The following is a 23972-nucleotide window of genomic DNA, read 5'->3' as shown; positions in this document are numbered from 1 at the left end:
AATATAAACACTTAAATTATATGAACAATAATAAAAAATATTTTATAACTTGTATATGTTTATAATAAATACTCAAAAGATTCGTATGAATCTGTTTTTGTCTGTTATTCATATAAATGTAGTTATGAGTAAAATCAAAGTCTAAGTTATAAGATTACTATTATAATTAAAATTATAATCAATATTACAATGACAGTTAATAGTCATTATTTAGACTATAGTATGTTCATTGTTTTATATAGGGTGATCGGAAGCGGCTTGTCACCTATCCGCTTTGTGGGTGAACGTCACCGATTGGTTCTCCAGGCCTTAGTCTACGCGCTATATGGCCTGCTCATTATGAATAACAATAATAAAGTATTTAGCATAGAGATAAAAAAATAAACAATGTGTTAATTTTCAACAGTTTCGGAGCAGGGTCCTCACGAGAAGAGGCTGCTTAACGCACTGCTGGCATCCTACAACACCCTGGAGCGGCCGGTGGCCAACGAGAGTGATCCCCTGGAAGTCAGGTTCGGGCTTACCTTGCAGCAGATCATTGACGTGGTAAGTTTTCTGATACATTACATCGTAATACCTTTATATAAGCATCCAAATATCAGAAGACGAGGAATTAAGAGATAATTACTATAAATAAGTTATACAAGATGCATTTTACTTATCGAGGGGGAGTAACTTTCAGAAACAAAAACTTTTGTTAATGAAAACACATATATAGCAATTTAGTATACTTAACAAGAAGAAATGTAATCGATGAAGTAGTATGATCGTCGGAAATAAAAAGTTTTGTAAATTAAAACAAATTATAGCAATGAAATAGGCTTAATAAAAAGATCTATGATAGGATGGGTAGCACGATTATTGGAAACACAAAATTTTACTGAAGAATACCCGATTATGGTAATCTAGTAGGCTAAACAAATAAAATTGATGAAAGGGTACTAAATACAAAATTTAAATAAAGTGTTAATAATAGCAAAGTAGATTTAACAACATTTACTGCAATCGGCGTGGGAGCATAATAATTGGAAATACAAAATTTAGTTAAAGAATTCACAGTTATGGCAATTTGATAGGCTTAAGAAAAAGATCAGTAGTCCGTGAAGAGGCAACATTACCAGAAATTCAAATTTTAGTTGAAGTATTTACAATTGTAGTAATATAATTGGCTTAACAAGTTGAATTGTAATTGTAGAGGGTACATGATTGTCAAAAATAAAATCCTTAATAGGCGTAATAAAGTAAACTGAATTTGGTGAAAGGGCTTGATTACAAGAAATACAAACTTTTGTTGAAGTATTTATAATTATAGCAGTTTATTAGGCTTGACAAGACAAATTATTGCTGAAGAATGGGGAGACTTTATGAAAAAGAAACAGCTTTAAAATGTTAATGTGTGAAGCGTAAGGTTGGTTATTATATATTATATAAATAGGATTAGGAAAAGCTTTTGCTTTGCAGTGGGTGTCTAAAGACTGACAATTATTAACTTATGAATATGTAGCTATCTTGTTGGTTTAGTAAGATTTCTAACATACATTGTAATATAATTAAAATAAATAAATTTCTTACCTACGTTTCAGTTTTCTTACGTCGATACACAAGATTACTGATTTCGGTTTTGTTGCTAATATATCATTATGAAATTTTATTAAAACTATGTTATTAAATTTATGAATATATTTAATATACATAAAATAAATTAGAAACATTTTATTTCCTTAATATTGTAATGAACAGAAAAAGTGGTATGATATAATCTATTATATTACGAAAAAATTTATGTCGTTTACGTTTTAGCTCATATGACAAATAATAAAAACACACGACAAATAATAAATTTAGTAAATGGTTTTCTTTCCATATATATCGACTTAGTTTATCGGTATGTAGAAAAAAGAATAACAAATATTTATGTCAAAACAAATATTAGAGTATATGTAAATATATTCAAGTAAGAAAGATACTAATTGAAGAAATAAAATTAAAAAACTAAATAGATATAACAACGAAAAAGAAAATGATGTTAAGTATTATTAAGTTAACGTATGACAAGGGTCCGGTGCATTTAATGACCATCATCATTTCAGCAGGATACAGGGTGTCCACAGCTTGATATATTTCTCCCTCGTAGATTTGTACGTGGTGGAACCGGCCTGTATTTAGCACCTTCCAACGACCTTAACAAGTGTTTACATTATGAGCAGATATCCTGCGCTGGCCGGTCCGCAGACTCAATTCCAGAACCAAAGGTTCTAGCGGCAATCTATTCTTTTTTTAACTGTTTATAGGCAAAGCATTTGACCCATCTCGCGTAATATTGATGAGGTCTACGATGGTAAATGATTGCCTAGAATATATACCAATATACCAATTCACCCTCTCTGCCACCTTTTTCTGGGCTTAATTAACACATTTCACGTTGAGCTTTCTTTTCGATATAATTTTTTTGAACAACAATATAATGTACTCATAAAACTTTATATAAAAAGCAAGCAAATTTATTCCTTCTTTGATATTTCAATTTATTTACCTCACTTCATGCTCTCTGAAGATTTAAAGTGTTCCTTTGAAGGCGCTCTCTCTTTCGATACATATAAATAATATATTTTATCATTGCAACATTTTTTATTATCCACCGTTCTGCCAGCGGTACATACAAAACGAATTATTCCAGAACAAAACTGCTGTAGAGACGCTTTCAGTCTATAATTTTCAATTTTCACAATCCGAAAGTGCTATCTTTTTAGAAAGCAGAAATGGAAAATGTAAAAAGCTCTAAGACACTTTTTATTCTGTCTCGTTGTCTCAAAGGACTTGATTTTCTTTTATATTTCCCGGTTATTACTTTTTCTTCGCGAAATGAAAAAGCGTTTGAATGAACTAAATAGTTTTTTTTTAATTGATGTCATTTTGATCGAATAATCAATTTTAAATAAATATTATATTCAACATTCGAATCGACACTGCAATAAATTATCCTATTGGATATAATTATTTTTATTCAGTAAAAGCGTTGTTAAATTTAAAATACTTTTTGTTAGCTTTATCATATACGTTGTTTTTATTTACGAACTCAGCGTCGTCCGGGGAACCATTACAATTGTATAAAAATATTGGTTCCATTTTATAAAGTACATTGATTATTTCGCTCTCAGATATAACGTGTTTATTTTACCTATTACATTTATTTACATATATTTATGACCCTTTGGTAATACTTAAATCGTAAACAATAAAGAAATTGGAATATAGCTTATGAAACCAATTAAGCATTTTTGGTATTTTTTAAAGTCTCATACTGGTTTAGTGATAATAGAATAAAGGTTATGGAATATGTTTCAATTAAATTTGATTTGTTACTTAAACTATTACGTTCCATTAATTGGCGTTAAGAAAATTACGAAAGATCTTTTCGTAAAATATGCCCTAATGCTTAAAGATTAAACACTAAAATATGTTCTCTCACTTAGGCCCTTTTTGACAAGATTACAAATGTTCAACGTGCCATGGAGGGGGCTATGCCCGGGATTTCTTAACGAGCTCGAATAAGGAATGATAACATCTGTAGTTAAATAAAAACTACTGACATATTCCAAGATATTAACAAGTTGAAGTAGCAGTGGGAGAGGTCTTATAGCGAATAGGATAGTTGGCCGTTGGGACTTTAAGGTCCTCGACGTTAGGTAACCCACAAAGTGGATAGGAGATCTTGTCAAGGTTGTTGATTTATCAGGATGCAAGCTGTTTCCAACCGATTTTATATGCGAAAGGTAATTTTAAAAACTAGACATTGTTGGGGCGTCGTTAAAATAGATTAAGATACTTAGGAAACACTGTAATATACAAACATGAGCAAAAAAAATGTATATCAATATATATATCAATAATATCCTATATATATGATTAAGGGAATATTAAACATAAATGTAAAAATGAATGCACGATTGCTAATGTCCGTGGAGTATAGATTCTAATAATAATAAAAAAACCTATCATATTGGAAATATGAAAGGTATTTGTTGAAGACTGGTCAACCTACGACTGAAATAATAATTATTCGCAGAAAAATTGACTTAACGAGAATTTATTTTTAAAATATAGTTTGATTATTCTGCGTCAAAGTATATAATTAAACGGTTTTATTTAGTTCGACCAGCACGGAATTAATTTGTTTATTTATTTTGGTCAAAATTAGAAATTGAAATTTAAGCACCTTCCCGTTGTCAGATTGATCTGAAATTTGGTACACACATTTAATTTAGATGACAATACAATATAATAAAATCAATAACATTATAAATCTAAGATGGCCGCCGATACAAAATGGCGGATTACATATTTTTCCTTAACCCCTTCAATATGGGTATCAAATGAAAGGGCTACACTAGTAAAACACGATGATTATGTCAAAATTTAAAATTCAAGATGGACGCCGTTCCAATATGGCGGACTAGGTACATATTTTCCACAACCACCACAGTATGGGTATCAAATAAAACCGTTTAAAAAACCGTTTAACTTAAAAGTTTTTTATATATAAGAGGCAGCTTATTCAGTGTTAGTATTGTAATATGATAACTAAAACCCCTCACGTCCGGTACAAACAAATGGATCCATTACGAGTATACTGTCCGATGTTATAAAACTTCTGACTACCTTAGTTTTGTTTTCTAAGTGATTAATGGCATCGAATCTCTTCCTGTTTCCTTCGCATTAAAACTACCACAGTAAGTAAACATTTCTTACAATCGTTTAGAAGTGTAATCCTATTCTTTATTGCGTCATATATTTGCTATAAAGTTTCACGTGTTGAGATTTTCCTTATTTTTCCTATTTCTGACAATGCTGTAGTGTTATTTTGTTGTCTGTGTATTATATCTTTCCATATCTTTATTAAAGGACAGGACTTTGACTTAAGTCGCGTAAATCGTATAAAATAAGCATCTCACATGATCAAACTGTTGTTAAAATAAAATACTTTCACACAATAAACACGTCGGTGTTTCGTGAAACGTTCCATCGTGCTAAAATTCCCACTGCCCTTAGAAAACAACAAGCTCTGTTTTATTTATAAGTAAAGCAAGGTGTTTATGTATAGTCAAATAAATGCTTATCTATTCAGTTATGTAAAACTCTATGTTTTAAAATTTTAAAGTCAAATCTACTTCTTTTACTAAATACAACAGACGTGTATAACTAATAAATTATTATTTTCTTATATTGTTCAAGTTCCATTGTGCTGGGTCACTCTTAGGAACGTTCGCCAAACGATCTAAGAGCTCGGCAGCGACGTAATCAAGCGACCCGAGTTTAGGCTCCTGAAGGAATCCTCGGATCCTTTACTATCAATAATGAGGTTTTATGCTCAGCACCAACTGCACCTTGATCTCTCAAATCCTTGGAGTCTGTAAATTCTAGTAGGTAAACAGTGATCATTCGTCATAAAAAAGGAATTTATACATCAGATAGAGAAGGCTATGAAACCGTTGCAACTGATATTCTCGACTGCAATAAAACGATTGTTGTTCATTTCTTTACCAATTAGTTTAAACCTATAGATAATTTAAACACGACTCTCTAATATATTGACCTGACATAGTGATTACGATATGCTACTACTTTCTTAAAGGTAATGAACTATAAGTCATCTTCGTCGTCTTTTCAGTATACAGACACCCACTGCAAGGCATAGATCTCGTGCAAAAATATCTATGGGGATATACCATACTCGCAACGATTGCCAGACGGGTTGACGATCGCAGTGTTATATTATTGTAATCAGAAGACATGACTTATTATACTTGGAAAACTTGTCTATGAGCATATATACCCGTAGTAATAAACAAACTATGAATTACATATAAGAATCCCCAGAATCGAACCCGAGACCAATGATCGCACCACTTCTTCTTCTTGAAGTGCCTCTCCAACTAGTGGAGGTTGGCTATCAGCTTCCTGCTCTCTTCCTTATTTTAGTTCTGCGTAATAGCTCAGCAGCGCTGGCGATTCCGGTCCACTCTCTAATGTTACGAAGCCACGACTTCTTTCTCCTACCAACCTTCCTTTTATCAGCGACCTTTCCCATCATGATAAGTTAAAGGAGATTGTATCGTTGGTGTCGAAGAACGTGTCCCAAGTAAGCGATTGCACCACTACTACTGTGCTATTACTGATCATTTTTACTAAGTAAATACAGAAAAAGTTCGTGTCATCTCTGCTTCAGATTTTTTATGTAAAATTATAGTAAGTTCTGTGTTTAGAAATAATGCTATATTCATAATAATTTAGATGTATCTCAGAGTTGAGTACAACTAGAGTTCAAACCGCATTAAACAAACTTTCCAAGTATAAATTTTAACAATAGCAAGTCTGCTGGGAGACCGTAAGTTTAGATAAGGCAATTTGTATTTAATTCGCTCCCTGGTTGTGTTCAAATGAGTTGACGGCATCAATTTCGTGTGAATTTGTTGATGGATCTGAATATATGTCAAACAAATATATTTTGAAGCGAAATATTAGATTAAGATTTTTTATTAAGAATTCTAACTATATTATACATAACTTTTGCCAAATTTAGTACTTCTAATATCAATAAATTTTAAAATAATGTTAGGTTAGAGTGCAATAGATCTAATATAATATGAAAAAGATTTTAAATTAGACACATACAAAAAGTTGATTATTATTGTAAAACATTAGGCAATAGACATATTTAAAATTACACTGTATGTATAATAGTTTTTTAATTGATTATTTTTAAGAAATCTTCTTGAAGAAGATCGTTTTGACATTAAAAAGAGCCTTTTTGTATCCAAAGTCGTATGCCAGATATTTATTCTCACGTACGATAATTTTTTTATTTATTTATAATGTTGTTAACAATTAACATAATAATAAAAATGATAGGTTTTATAACTTTCATTCGTGTACACTTAACTGTAGTGTTTATGATGAAGTGTCCATGATTTTGTGATCAAATAAGACAAAAATTATGAACTATTTTTTGTCTAGTAACAAGGAGTTCCATAACTGTTAGTTCATACCATAACTTACTTGTCTGTTCATCCTAGAGTTTCAAGCCCTTCCATCATAGTTTTCTCTCTTTCAGTTGTTACTTTGTCATTCAATTCCACTAGTTTAACGTAACCTCTTATAGTTTTATTTTCACGTGTATTTTAAATCACATCTATATTTTCAACGTTCCTATTTAAGAGTGGTCAATTCAGGTGAAATTTACAAAATAATAGTACAGATTATAAATACAGGTTTAAGACTGGAATACTATCATTAGTAATAATTTAAAGCTAGTATTTTCAACTTTGATTTCCTCTTGACTAGATGTGAAAGAAAAATTAATGTTGCTGAAGTAGATATTTTTTTTGATGTCGATGATATATTGTTCACTTTAGTGATGGATGCCAAAATATTTTAAGAAGCAATCGTTGATAAGAATAACAAATTAAATAATTCGGCAAAGGTAAAGGTAGATTACAACCAGCAAGTAGATCGTAAGATGTCCTCCTCTGTGACACTGGATACAGGACGCTTTTCACAGATACTATTGGAAATGTATGAAAGAGGCCTATATCCCACAATGAACGTCTAAAGGCTGAAAAGATGATGATGGTGGTGAAATAATATCAACATTTTTAAGTCTGCAAAATGATTACTAGCTCAAAGTATAAAAGCACCTTATTAAAAAAAATATTACTCTAGATGCGGACAAAATATTGACACGGTAATCAAAAGATTTTGCTCTGAAAATTGATACTGCTTTCTAAAATTCAGTTAACGAAGCTCTCTTGTGACAAAGTCTGATCTAAAAGAACAAAACAGGGGTGAGGTACAAGAATAAGGTTCCGTTGAAAAATAGAACGAGAAGGGGACAAAGTCGTAACTCGACAGCAATTGGCGGTTATGCCTTCAGGCAACGTTGTTTTAAAAGCGGTTAAAGCTTACCCTTCTCTGAGTCATATTTTTATAGTGTCACTAGTAACAAAGATATGTCTTATCTTTACAAATTTGTTCACGAAAAAAATTCCGGAATATATAAAATATATAAAATATCGGAGTTCTTTATTGTTTCACTGACTTTTTCTTCTCGCTAATATATAATCATATCATTATGCCTTTATTAGTTATATAGCTTAACATGTAATAAATGATAGGTGAACATAATGCAATTTTCAATTCATAAAAGAATCCAAACATAAATATTTTTTAATGAATTTTTAAACATTAATTATAAAGATAATAGTGTAGGGTCTTGTTTAGATCGGTGACCGACCACATAGCATACAACTTTTACACCTACAACCTCAATTTTAGTCTCTAAACTTTCTATTTTCATTATGAAACTACTAAAATCCACACTTAGACGGTGAGTTAGATCCACAATTGAATGGACTGTTAGATACACATTTAGGTGAGTTACATTCAAATTTAGATGGCAAATTAGATCCACTTCTAAATGGTGTATTAGATTCACATTTAGATGGTGACTTAGATTAAACTTAGATGACGAATTAGATCTACATCTAGATGATGAGTTAGATCCACATATAGATGGTGAGCTTAATTCACATTTAGATGGCGAATTAGATCCATATCTGGATTATGAGTTAGATCCACATTTAGGTGGTGAGTTAGATCCACACTTAAATGGTGAGTTAGATATACTTTTAATTGGGGTGTTAGATCCACATTAAGATGTCGAGTGAGATCTACATTTAGATGGTGTGTTAGATCCACATTTAAATGGTGAGTTAGATATATATATCGGGGTGTTAGAGCCCCATTAAGATGGTATGTAAGATCTACATTTACATGGTATGTTAGATCCACGTTTAGATTGTGAACTATATCCGAATTTAGATGGTGAGCTAGATATACTTTTGGATGATGTGTTAGATCCACGCCTAGACGCATGATTCTGTTACAAGAATCACGATTCAGTTATTAAATCACGTCAAGATTTTCAATCTAACGGTAAAGACTATTAACATGGCTCCCTATAAATAATCAGTATTTATTTTTCAACAATATTTAGTTGAAACGATCTTATTTTTTTCCGAGAAAAATTTATGAATACTGGAAAAGTTGTGCATTAAAATTACTTTAGATGTTACGATGATAAAGTTGATTGTCCCTTGTTCTCAGCGAGTCGGAAAACAGGAAGCAGGAAGTTCGTTAATTAAGCAAATGGAATACACGAGCACGATGTTTTATCTTACTTTGTGTTATAAAAGACAAATATGATTTATTGTGTAATTAGTGTTATTAAATCTTATTTACCTTTGAGTGGTTTAACTATTTACATAATTTACAATAAGTAATACAACTAATAGGGAATTTTTTTCAACATGTTTGTTTGTAGTCTAGTCAGGGTAATTGTTTATATGTGTAAAAGTTTCATATGGGTGATTCTATAACTCATTTGCTAACAGTTTCAGATTTATCGTTTAATGTTTTCTAGTACTTATAAAACTTATAAAATATTCTTGAAATTAAATTAAAGATTGTTTCAATATATAAATATTGCTAAAAATATATCTTAATGCGTAAGAAATATTATCATAATTAGGATATACACATATATATATATATATATACATATATATATATATATATGTATATATACTAGATCACTTTATACAAGACGATAGGTTTATAAGTAAGTTGTAAGTTATTGCGATGCTTATTAATTTTGGTAAACAAAATTCTACCACTACAAACAAAAACGTATTATAATTAGCGTTCTTACAGAATTCCATAAAACTATGGTAGGTGAACGCAGCTTTATAAATTTCTTGTATAAAAAATAAGTGATGATATCGCAATATTTTTATTCTGTTCGCCTTAGGTAAACACAATCAATAAAAATGTTCGTAGAATAATCCCTTAACAATACACCGTTTAGTAACTGTGCAAAGTTAAACCAATTTGTATCGTCAGGTAACGCAGTAAGGTTGATATTTGTACGAGAAAATAATCTAAGAATTATCATGATACGTATCACAAGGCTCGACTAGAGCGAAATGTCTATTTAATTGCTTTCTCTTTACATTCTAGTGAATACGGATTGTCGCTGTATCCAAGAGATTGTCCGGAACGCTATTATTAAAAAGGGCATTGTGGAGATATCCCTGTTGTATAAATATAATTGCTTTTGTAGTCCAAAACAATAAAATAATTACAATAAATTTGCGCAGCCATTATTACTTCATATAATTATTATTTCGATTTGCTAACAACGACTAAATAAATTTAAACTCTTAATTTTCAGGTCTGCGTATTTAGAAATTTGACGCCTCCATCAAATACAAAGTTAATTTTATATTCGTAGATTTATAGATGAAGCTTCTAAATTTGAAATATCGTTCATTTCTATAATAGAACGCTGTTTAAATAATTCTCATGATGTTAAACTTCCTAATGTTTTTTTAATTATTTATACTCTGGAAGCTTCTCTTGTAAATCTACGCTCGAAATTTGACATAAAATAAGCGCTATAATTTTTCGTATTCTAATTATCAACTGATATAAATATTAATTTTATGTTGGGTATAAATATGGATGGATTATAAGGAATATTCCGTGAATTCATTGTATGTTTTTCATTCCCTTCCTTGCCGCGTTTACGTTTAACAAAAAAAAGGACGAGAAAAACCAAATCCTGACCACAAACGTCTGGCTTAACTTGGTAAGTGGTAGGAGCCTTGGCGCCTTCGCTGCCCCGCCCTTGCAACCTCCTGCGGTGTAACCAATTGTAAATTTTCAAAAATTTCCTTCGATGATATTTTTTTAAATATTTATCTGTTCACGCTAAAGCACAATTTGATATGCACTAATAAATAATGATTCGATGTAAATGAAAGCTTTGTTGCCGTGCACGGTTCGGGAGGGACTGGGACAAGAGGCGGGTGTGGCTCTGCCATAGCGGCAAACGTCGCATGGAAACTCGGTGTTAAGTCATTGTTTGGTCTATGCGCGTGGATATTAGATTTTGTGTTCGGCGCGCGAGACGCTCTGCAGCATGAGATCCTCTCGCGCGCCCCCCGGCCCCGAGGTCCGTCTGTCCAGATCGTGGTGTCACTGTTTAGAACATTGTACTGACTGCGACCTTTCTCTCTGTTTATGTTGACATCGTCTAACCAAATAGGACGAGAAGAATCAACTACTTATAACCAATATATGGCTGTCATTGGTAAGTGTGATTAAAAGAGACAAAACTAAATTAACTCGATAAAATTTTCTATCGTTTAATTTTGATTTTTAATTTTTTTTCCTCTTTTTTCATTTAGTTTCTTCCGTCTTGTTTGATTCTTCTATGCGTTGACTATTTTCTTGATTTTCTCTTCTGCTATCTATCTATCTATGAAAATTGCATTGCATTGTGGAGTATGCGGCAGTATTGATAATTTACTATTGTCTGTTAACAGTTCTTAGTGAGCTCTCGACATATATCCCTGTCATGAGATCTTCGACCTTGCAAGTAGAATAGTGAGTAGTCCCTTTCATGTCATCTTTCGTATCACGTTATCATATTTAGTTAAGCATTCGCTGCGTTCATTGAATACCAACCTTATTAAATTAACTATTCTAAATAATTAACGACACTTTTATAGTTTTATTATCTTTACCCTGTTAAGGTAAGTAGGTGAGTTATTGATAACTAACATGTCGCTATGATACCATCATGGCATAGTCTTCCGGTTCCAATATTGCTTATCGTTAAGGCTATTTAACACAAAATTTAAATAACTTATTTAACATCAACTTAGTTTAACGAATCTTTAACGAATGAAGATGTAACTTATGAATGGATTGTCATATTATTGTCACGGGTAGCTATTTGATGTCAGCTTCACTGGACTGATTTACCTCGAGACAGTAAGTAACGTAACCCTCTTTAAAACTATTTAAGTTATTTATTTAGGACCTCAAAACGATTAGAAAAACTTACCTCTAAATCGCTAACTGCCGTGTAAGCCGCAATGCATAAACAATATGTACTAATGGTTGACCTGAACATTAAACAGATTAAAATACATATCTAAAAATTTTCAAATGCACTTGTAATACTAACATTAAAAGAAATAATTTTTAAAATAACTCGAATATAATCACGTATAGGTTCGAAAAGTTTTGGTGTCAATTGAAAGTTACATATTGGAGAAGGATGTTTGTCGAAATATTTGCACATGTTATTGGATATGTAAAACTGTAAAATTTTCACCTGTAAACTATGGTTCGTGCACTTCCCAGACACGCCGCTATGGATTTTTGTTTGGCTACAAACTGACTGTAGTATTTTTTAATAAATATGCATGACCGTGGAATGAATTGTTATGAAATAAATATAAAAAAAAATACAATTAAAAAGTATTTAAAAATTTTCGTATCTCGTTAATTTACAAAGTCAAGTGAGTTTTTAAATGATTTTTTTTAATAATCATACAACATTTTTTTTTATTGATTATTTAGAATTATTGTTATTTTTATTATGCGTTTCAGTCAGTTTGACGTTTTTAATTAAAAAAAAAAATAAACGACGCTCGGATGATATACTTTTATTGTCAGCAACATATAAATTAAAAAAAGGTTAGCCGGCTAGTATCTAAAGCATATTTAAAATTTAAAAATGAAAAAGAACTTAGTTTTAATTATTTGTCTAAACAACAATACAGGTATGTCAGAGAGCGAAATAAAACATACAATAATTTTGCATTTACCAAAATGGCAGCTTAGTGTTTCTATAAAAATCGTAGTATCCCTTGAAACCCTGGTTATGTTTCTCGTGGAAAAAAAAAACTTGGAAAGCGGTCGAAATAAATTTATATTATACTTTAAGTTCATATTCTCTTTTGACCCTGCTGATGTTCTAGTAAGTGAACGTGTTTGAAACAATTAGCGGAATGTTTTGTAAGAATGCATGTTCTGTATTTTTCATTATCATTGTTTTTTATTATCTGTGGCAATTCTATCGCTTGTACTTATTTATCTGTACGCTACTGCTTGACGTGATGTATGTTGTGCATAATCTTTTTTCAACTCTTTAGATATTTTCGTCTTTAATCTATTTGTTAATACGACTTTTTATACTTTTAATTTATGAAATTAAAAAATGTCGTATTGACATATTAATGTATTTTTTTAATTATTATTTTCACTTTATATCTGTATAATTGATTCTGTTAATATTTGGTTAACGTTTAATTTATTGTCACTGTAGGTTTATAGATTTTAAATTTATACACAAGAAAAAAGATTTACGTTCGAAACGATAGTTGCGGTACTTTTTTGTTAGCCGGGCGCAAATGGCGCCAAAAACGCCTTACCTATACTAAGTTATGTAAATTTTGTTATTTTTATTTATCGAACTTATTTAATTTTATTAGCTATTTAATTGTATAGATTAAAGATTGTGATCGATTTTTTTCTTGCGTCCGGCAACTTAAAAGTATCAAAATTACTTAGTTCGCATCAGATAGGTTATTCCAATTACAAATAATTTCTAACGGATTTAGTTACTTCTCACGAACTAAGATAAGATTCACCCTCATCCAATAAGGACAGCCAAGGGTGGCATTCTTGGCTGAGTGTATACACGACTTCGAGATATTGCCTCGAAGCCGTTAAGACAAACTTTCGCAATATGAGTGGGGGCGCAAACTTTGTAATGCCTCGAGTCCGCTTTACTACGGAGCCATCAAAATAGCGTAGTTAGTTATTAAATTCAAATTCATTTTTTTATACAACATTCGAATATATATATTTTATTCTTCAGCCCTGAGAAGAACACGCGAAGTGACCAGGACTGTATTAAAAAAAAAAAACATAAAATTATCTTTATAATAACCATTGAAATAGTCTAGAAGTGGAACACATTATTCCTATCGGATATACACTCAAACGGACTTTTTTATTTTTTTTTAAATATAGCAATGGAACCTTTCCGAATGTAATGATTTCATAGTAGAAGCGTATGCGTGTGTGACTACAGAAAGATTCGATAACTCGATGAAATCTAGTCTTCCGTACAAAATTATAGTATCAAAGGTATTGTTTTATAGTCGTGTTGTAACTCGTCTGATGCGTACTAAAGTTTAGTGAGCAATCTTGAAACTTAATGCCATTTTACTGACGATTAGATTAATCAAAAGCTTCTAAACAAAGCTTTTCAATATGACATTAATTGCTTGAATATATTTTACAAAAGATTTCAATTTCAGGAGAAAATTTATTGAAAGTTCAAAAACACGTTTTAAGACTTCAATGTTGCTCCGCTAAGCTTCGTTGTATATCTTTTTCAATTACCGCGAGAGATATTGCAAACTCAATTCGCGCTGATCTCCAATTTCGTTTTCAATATACCACGGACTACACCGGTGTCGATGTGTAAAGTTATGTATATGAAATTTACGGCGTATTGAGTTTACATTATTCGTTTTTTAATTGCTTTTCAAAACGACCACAGATAATAAGAGTCGAACACAGATAAATAAACTATAGTTGATTTCAAAGACGGCACTATTTCACCATTTAATTTAAAAGATAATAAATGTCAAAAGCAAAGATTTTTTTCTTCGATTTAAAAACGATTGTGTTCGAATTGATTTTATTATCTGTATACGTTATGAACTTTTTATGTAAAGGTTTATTGAACTGATTGAACATATTTATGATGCAGGAATGGAATGACTACAACTTGAGGTGGAATGACAGCGAGTATGGAGGCGTCAAAGATTTACGTATCACGCCGAACAAGTTGTGGAAACCAGATGTCTTAATGTATAACAGGTAAGATTATTAGACCGAGAAAACATATATTTATTATAAGCTCATGAATTCTTCTAATTCTTTCCAAGTTTTAATTAAAGTAAAACCTTTTTTCACGTGTAAAACTTTAAACTGAACCTAATGGGGAAATTTATTTATAATAAGTTAACTAAAGTTTCTTTCAGATGAACGCGGCTATAAATATGACTTCAAACTGTCCACAAAAGTACATAAGTCAAAGTCCATACATTTGAGTTATAAAAGAACGTGTTTCTTTTAAGCTCATCTCCTGGATATTCTTTTGAATTTTCCGAATTTAAGCAACTCGAAAATTGGTAACATCGTTCTTTACAGGACATAAGCGTGGCGAAAAAATACATTCCGCAAACAAACGTGTATTTTTTTTTAAAAGCTGAAGCCGGGGCCAAAGAACAAAAAGCTCTTTTGAATTTTTTATTTGCGATTTAAAAGCTAAATGCATACAATGAATGCGGGGATTAAACAAGTGCAGGCGTGAAGTTGGTTTTAAAAAAAAAAAAATTAAATTGGTCATACGTCGGTATTTTGCAGCGGTTTTGTCGTCAGTGTATTCACTGCACACTTCTATTATGATAGTCGTGTTGAAAATGAAACAACCAGGCGTTTAGCGTTCATTTAAAAAAATATTTTACATCACCTTTATTTATAATTGAATTGATGATCATTTAAAATTTTACTAGTCGATTTGTTACAAGGATACTATAGTTTTTTTTTCACAAAATAAAAGCTTATTGACAGTATTGTTATGAATTAAACATGTAGTTTATAAAGGAAAACATTTCTATACGTAACTAGTAAGAAAAAGCGAACTTTGATTATATTTATAAATAAATTTTAATGTCAAGTTAATATGGTATATATGTAATTTATCCACAGATTATGCTAGTTTAATAGCTGATTACGTCATCGTTATCGCAACAATTTATTATTTACCATCGCTTTAATATTTTCCTGTGTATAATGTGTCGAAAATTCGCTGATAGCGCCGTTATTAAATCCTATAGCGGAACCATTATGTTAAAATGCTATCGAGTTTGATATTTACATTTATTAGCTACGAAACTGTTAAAATTGAACATTAATGTTACGAAGAAATAACTTCAGTAGTGTTTTAAAGTATTTAACTTTGACTTACATAATTTTGAAATATAAGGGCAGGAACTTTATGAGAAGTTTTTTTCTAGAAGGTGATCTTTTAATTGTCGTCTTGAGTAAGATTATAATATAATTAAGACAAGAAGATCCTATTTAAATTAAATATTGTCAGCGGTTAGGAAACTTTAAAATGTGTTTTAGTCCAATAATCTCAGTGCCAAAAACGAAAATCTTAAGTGTGTGACTTATGGCATTGAGACGTGATCTCTCACCCGGGCCTTTTTGGCAAGCTTGCAGTTACTCAATGAGTCATGGAGAAGATACGTAGACGAACGATATGTAATCCATGTAGTCTAGTGAACTGGTAAGTTGAAGTGATGTCTGCTGCCATTTCAACCAAACAAGTGCAGAACAGATCACAAGTCAACAAAGGTCGTCGCAAGACGATAAAGGCCGCTTCGAATTACTGTTTATAAGACCCTTTAAGTTTACGAATTTTGAGTTATATAACGTGAAGATCCAATTCAGAAAAATATTTTGGAAAATTTCGTTTTATATTTTGAGATATATATTGGCAATCGGAATATACACTTCTCAAAAATATTTAATGGCTATGAAGGCTTTAACAAATATGAAACTGTCGAACATAATAGAGTACGTAACTTTTTGGTGAGAATCGTTTACAGATAATTTAATACTAACAGGATAGCACATTGTACCTGGCCGACAGCCAGACTTTTATACGTCCATAACACGCGGTTGAGATTTGATTATAAAGGTTGCAGGCTTTACTTGTGTCGCCCGGATGTACCCTTATAAAATTGAAAATTTTATTGTTCAAAGCTCTGATTCGAACGTGAGGTGAATATATTTTCTCGCCTTCATGAACGTGTGGTTGGGATGGAAACATCTGTTACCTCCAATCTGTGTATTAGATTTTGTAGCAGAATTTTATGGTTCCTCGACTTCACAATCGGTATTAAATAATTTATGTGGTACACTTTCATGGTTTTGTTGGTATGTATTTCGTAGCATTGAATTAGTAAAGATTATAGTAAAATAAATATTTATATACAATATCATTTATATTATCTTTTGATGTATGGCACTATCCAAAAGAATTACTAAAAAAGGGTTTTTTTCAAATATTCCTAGTTTAAATACACGACGAACACCTGTTGGTAAGAGTCACTGACCTCCAACCAATATTTGCGCTAACTTCTTTACGTGATTACAGTTAAAAATGCACAATAAATTTTCTAAATCAAAAACCTATCGGCCCCAACAGCCGTTGGTTACACGAGCTATGTGACCCGTCTACTGTTACTTCAGATGTGCAAATCTTCCAGTTACGTCGTTTTCCTACAAGCTGGCTCATCGAATTGGGCTCTTCTAGCGTTTTGCATTGACTGACTCTCGCACAAAGACCGTCAAAAGACTATATAAAGGAACATATCAATCACATAAGTAGATAAACACAAAAACGCTGTTGCTACCAGAGATAAACTGAATTATTTATTAAAAGAATAGAATTACAGCAACAGAGAAGGATTGGAAACATTACGGGGGATTTAAAAGACAAATGGAGCCAATCAGTGTCCGAAATTGAAATTCGTATAACGCGACTATTAAGAATAACAGCGTTCTACGAGTCTCATTTTGGTTGTGATGAAAATATTTTTGACTTGTCAGATTTTGAATATTTTGTTCGTAGTAACTTTGCCTATTTGCGTACGCCTTCGAATCTTTCGCAGCTTCCTTGATTGCTCTATTACACGTACATTATAATAAATATCAAGCAGAATTGATCTTAGTAGCAAATATAGTTTAAATTATACCATAGTATTGTTCATTAATTGTTAAAAAAGTAAGTGACTGCGTACTGGGAAGTATAAGATTCATTTTACAACTGGAGATCCAGAGATCGTTCAGTTTTGCAATGAATTGCAACTCTCACGGAATAGCTCCTGAATATTTGAATACGACATGTTCTAGAGAGAGAAATTGGAGAATGTAAGAATTTGTGTTCTACCAAGGAACATACGATTAAGAAGAAATAAATGATTATTCTTTTACATGTACAGCAAAAATTTTTTAGTCACTATATTGTTACTTATAAATACGTAGATTGGCTGCAGGAAACGTTGAAGTATACTGTATACGGTATCGGATAAAATACGTTTTCAGAGTGCTAGCCTTCACTATCATCTGTAATATATTATATATTATAGTGCTACCTAAGCGGTTTGACCACGCCCACGCAGGGTAAGCGCGACGAGGTGGAGACTGAAGAAGTAAAACTAACTAATGACTAACGTAATGAAGCTCTCATATCTACAGCGATTTCGGTAGCACTATAGTTGAAAACATTTTAAGGAAGAATTGTGAATATTGAAAACTAAAAATTCTGTCGATAAATTGTACGAATATCTTATTTTTAGCTTAATTCACATGAAGTGAAGTCACAAAATCGATAACTTAAAGTTTTACTATGTAACTTATCACCAACAGCATATGAGCCATAGACAAAGATTACAGTAATACCCCGCTTTACGCGACCCCGTTATACGCGGTTTCACTATAACGCGAATTGCAAATTTCGCGCTCAAATGCCTCGAATTACGCGAAAGAGTGCGTATAAATATAATGAGTCATCTAATTCTCTATGGTGTCTTGACCATCTGTCAAACAATTAAAAACAGTGTTGGGTGTTATGAACGTATTTTACAAGAACGTAAACAAAACGTTACCCAAAAGACAATAGATGTATTTTTCCGTAAAAAATAAGAGTATGTACTGCATAGAGTGCTCCTAGAATTAAAATGATTGATTAAAATGATTTGTATTTTTTGTAATAATTTTTGACTATGTTTAATCATAAACCTCGTTATACGCGAATTTCAGTTAACGCGATTTTTTTTCGAACGTATCCCTCGCGTAAAGCGGGGTATTACTGTAATAGAAAATTTGTCTGTTTTGCGCCTTATAATCTAAAGTTGTAATGTCTAATAAATTCTATTCCGATCGCGTAATAGATTGGTGCTCCAGAGAGAAAGGCACGCGAACTAGGTTCTGACAACGTTCCCGACAGCGTCATGCGTCATGCGTTATGCGTCATCACTGACGCAGAGGAATTTAATTAACTCCAGTCCATTAGCCTAACGTTCGCGCCAGGTTGCCTCTCGCAGTGTACCAACACGCCTACGCAACACTGAATACGTTAAAATTGATTAATATTATGCTCGTACATTTCTACCTTAAAATCATTTATATAGGTTACATATATAACAGCTATAAAATGGTAAATTCATAGCTTATTTACCTTCAATTATTGTTTAGTACACCCTATCCTAAAATCAAAGATTTCGGAAGTAATAAATAAAGTAATGGTAATATGGTGAGAGAAAGTGTTTACGAAATTGGTATATCTGTTACTACATACTTAGTACTGCTTGAAGTTGCAGGCATATAGTATTTTCAATTTAAAAATAAACTAATGTAGCATTTTTTTTAATTATGGCCTCTCTTTTTGAAACATCTCCTTCACTCTTACATGTGGGGTAAGGACCTTGTTTACATGAGTATTTTTTTTTAATTTAAGTTAAGTTAAGTTAAGTAAAGTTTTTTTTTAATTTAGCTTAAGTTCTTCATATTTTCTTTTGTTCATCATCTTTCACAATACATATCACTAATTACACTTATTCGTTCAAACTTTCTCTTATAGCAAGTCATCACATTACAACAGCTTTTTTTTCGTATTCATTATTACCAAAGTATGCCAAGAAAAGACATACCAATTTTACAAAACTTAGAGAATTATTTAACAAGAGCATTTTTATTTATAGTGATGTATAGCGTGTTATTAATTTTATTAATGCTTATATTTTTAAAAATCGCTCCGACCATTCCGATAATTGATAAAAGTATAAAAAATCTCCCTAATACTTTTCAATTTACTTTAAATATTCGTCATTGATATTGCCAATAAAATAGAGATCGACGATCGTAGCCGGAGAAACATTTTCAATTTAAATAAAGCCTCTTTATTGCCGCTATCATATTTTAAATGCCGTGAAATGATATAAAGAGGTATCCCGAGCCGGCCTGGAGGCGGGCCAATGCATCGTCTATCTTTTAAGAACACGAAAAGTGAATTATAGTCGATTTGTGAACGTGCTGTATCAAGTTGGCGACATGATATACAGACTTGTTTATAACCCGCAACATTGCACTACACACACACGCCGGTTTACTCACACCAACGTATATACTTCACCTATAAAACAATAAAACTACGTAAAAGATTCAATTTAAGCATTTCTATCATTAGTAAGAAAAGCACATGATAAATGCGTATGCGTCAGACATTATCGGGCTGGCGGGCGGTGCATTTCATTGCACGACTACCACTGCATGTGCGGAAGTGGCTAAATATTGGTCCTTTTCTTACTTAGGATGGACTTCCGCGAGGTACCGCTTGATTCCATTAAATATTTCTATCATTCGCTGAATCTAATTTGGATACGAAACGTTCGGGCGGCGTCAAAACATTTCGTACAAAATATAATTCAAGTCCTTGACCACCGTGTTGCCGGTGATGACATATGGATCCGAGACGTGGTCACTTACGATGGGCCTCATGAGAAAGCTCCAGGTCACCCAGGGAATAATGGAGACAATGGGGTTCGCTGTGTGATAGAATCAGAAATACAGATATCCGCAGAAGAATCAAAGTAAGAGACGTAGCTCGAAGAATTTCATATGAAGTGGCAATGGGTGGCCCACATCGCTCGTGAAATCAACGGACATTGAGGCCGAAACGTTCTCAAATGGAAACCACAAGTAGTCGCGTCGTCAGTAGTCTTTGGGGGAAGCTTATGTCTTGCAATGGGCGTCAACTGGCTTACTTGATGATTACAATAATAAGATATAGTGTAAAAGATAACCTAAGAAACTCTACTGCGTTTGCCGAGGTTCTCTTCTTATATCGGAGCGCATTTGGAATTTTTATAGCCTTGTATTTTGAATTAAAGGATGTAATTTTGTTTCTATCAGATTGGGCTATTCAAAAAACATTACCACGGCGTACACAAATGTTAATATACTGGTCGATTATTTATAAGTAGGTCTTAAAGGATTGAATGAATATAGAGCTCCTTTGCTGTGAAAAAACTTTACAATCACGATTGCGGTGTAGAATAATTTAACACAGAATTTGTACTGAAAATAGTTATAGACTTGGTGCGTTCCAATAAAAAAAAAAATAATATAATCAGAGTGATATCTGTAAAGGGCCATTGGGAATGGCTGTAAAAACTTTAAAACCTTTTGCTGACCGATGAACCTTTTAGAGCTTTTACAACTCTTAAGATTCAATATATATATAAAACGATAGTATATTAAGTATAAAAAAATATAAATATTAAATGAACGGAAGTTAATAAAAGTGAAAGCAATGATTCGATTTTTAAAATCGCACTCCGCAAAATTGATTATCGATAAAATTTGTCACATCGCGCCTATATTTTTCGTTTCCGTGTAACATATGGGCTGTCTTAGTTCACTGGCGGCCCGCCAACTGGTGGAGTACCAACATCCACGGACACGCGTATCGTTCATGAATACATTCAACAAGAGAGTATTGGACAAGAGAGAATTTGCGGCGATTTCGGTCTACCCGTTTCAATTGTTAATGCCGGAGATTTCTTTTTGTCAAAGTTGACGCGAATCCCTTTGCGGCGGCCTGCGTAAATATTTTAAATTTCCTTTGTTTAGCAATTTGAGAGTCGCAAATTACGCTGGAACAAAAATCTCTGTTTGTTCCTGTTGACAAATGATAGGTATCCTTATATATAATTCTTTTTAAAGAATATTATGTTATTTCTTCTTTTAGTTTTTAATATTTATAACATTTTAAGGTTTATAAGCTTTGATCACTGTTCTTTTATCACCATAATCATCATCATTTTAGACATACATACCAAGGACGATTTGCTAACCATCCAAAACAGCAAGCTGCTTAAATTCTTACTTTGACCAATTATGTCAAACGCCTGAAGAGCCATGACATCCTGAAGCTGCATGAACGAATGTAGCTCTGTGAAAAGGGGATGGCTTCGCTGAAAACCTCTCCTATTCTGATAACACTTCACACAAAACTTGTTGTAAAGTGTTAAAGGAGTTTTGGTACATATATATCTTAGGGATTTTTCTATTCTCCATCAGTTGTTCAATGTTTTTACCATTTTTCACAGTTATTTGACTGAAAAATATCAGTTTTTTGGTGTAGACAGATGGTAAAAAGCCTGATAAACATTTGCAGCCGTAAATCCAATCCACAGAATTTGCAGCAGTTTCCTCCAGCATTATATTTCGAAAGCATGTACACAATATCTATGGGGTATTTTCAAGGTTCACACTCCTGCCCCTTAGTTGAATATAAAGAAAACAAAGAAATCAAACAATTATATTATTTATGACATATGATTTTGGTAAGTTATAAAAAAAAATATTAAAGGGAGATGTGATTATTGAGTTTATGTATCATATATTATGATCTATTATTACTATCTAGAATAATATTAAAAAATCTGTACTTTTTTCTTCTACACTAATATATTGTTATAAATATGTAACGTAATTGTATTAGTTAATATATACAAAATATTTTCGATTACACAAAAAAAAAATTGTAGTTTATAAATCGTATCCTTATAACAAATTGACTATTTAAACAAGAGATGATATAAAAAAAACCTTCTAAATGAGTGTTTTTATTTATATATCAAAACTTGGCTTTGAGATACCGACAAAGTGGTAAGCGAGGAATGAAATGCTGTAATAAAATACATAGGTACGACCTTTTTAATGGACGAACGAAACCAGTTGCAACCGGAACGTGGCGGTCCAATCTAGATTTAACATGAGACTCTCAGACAGCGCCAGAGAACAAATAGCTAAATGTGGTATAAATGTACTTCTATTTTCAGTTTACAGACGTGAAGGCCGGGGAATGTTGGCGAAGAATTTGCGGCACGACTTTTTGTATCAGCTATCCTTTGCCACAAACGTTGGCTTGGTTTACGTGTTTTCTGTTTCGAGCTCGAAAGCGATCTCGAATTTTTTTTTACAACAGTCCATTTTGAAATATATTTGGTTATTCTGTACCAAAGTTTTAACGATGCAGCTTAAAATTCAAAATATCTTTATTCCAAATAGACATATATACGCACTTTTGAATCGACAATAATTTCAACATATATGTAGTTACAGTCACTACTGGCTTGGAATGTTTTTATGTTAAAAGAGGCGAACAGAAACTTTGTTGTTCTTTTTTTAAATAAAATTGAACAATGCATAATAATATATGAAACAAGAAACCAAGTTTCAAATTTCAAAACTAAAAACTGTAGAATGCTATAATAAGATTTATTTATTTTTAAGTTTAGATTTAAAATTAAGAAAAGGAAGGTTTAAGATATCTTATGGAACTACAAAACAATTTTTTTTATTTGATTCTTGCCAACCAACACTCTACTATCTTTAGAGTTTACGCACGCTTTATCATTACCTTATAATTATTTGCATGTACGTTAAATGAGAATTTAACGAATGTATCGTTAACATGTTCTGTCATCATTAAATATATAAATATGATATAAAATAAAATAAATGCCCGTTTTTACAATCAATGTGACAACACAGTAGGAGATGATTGACAACCGGCGCTTCTATGTGAACTTTGTTACACGGAAAGTGACAGTTGTCTACAGTTAAAATATGACATTTCCTACTCGGTGTTGCCACATACATAAATAATAATAATACATGGTATGCTTGCCGCTGATTTGAATTGCCACAATCATCGTTTCGCTTTTCAGATAGAATTCAATTAATAAACAAACATTTGTTTCTTTTTTAATCTGTAAAAGAAAAACAACTGTCACATTTGAATCTGTAAAAGCGAAGGGATGACATCTGTTGTTATTAATGGTAAATAATGTTGATTGATGGTCGAAATCAGCTGGTAAACATTCACTGTTCAATTGACCACA

General features: G+C 31.9%; 1 protein-coding gene across 1 annotated transcript in view; it reads left to right on the top strand.

The window, feature by feature from the left end:
- The window catches only part of nAChRalpha6 (nicotinic acetylcholine receptor alpha6), a 173168-nt gene that overhangs the window by 136215 nt on the left and 12981 nt on the right, over window positions 1-23972 (top strand). The window contains exons 2-5 of the mRNA XM_068770438.1: window positions 407-546; window positions 10661-10705; window positions 11165-11209; window positions 14696-14805. Of these exons, the coding sequence (XP_068626539.1) occupies window positions 407-546; window positions 10661-10705; window positions 11165-11209; window positions 14696-14805 (340 nt within the window). The remainder of the gene's footprint in view (window positions 1-406; window positions 547-10660; window positions 10706-11164; window positions 11210-14695; window positions 14806-23972) is intronic.

This window comes from Battus philenor, unplaced genomic scaffold, assembly GCF_028537555.1.
Source record: "Battus philenor isolate CCGP_79_NKW_IND1 unplaced genomic scaffold, ilBatPhil1.0.hap1 SCAF_3, whole genome shotgun sequence".
NCBI classification, from domain to species: Eukaryota; Metazoa; Arthropoda; class Insecta; order Lepidoptera; family Papilionidae; genus Battus; species Battus philenor.
Note: the sequence above shows the minus strand (reverse complement) of the source record. Positions and strands in the feature narration are given on the sequence as shown.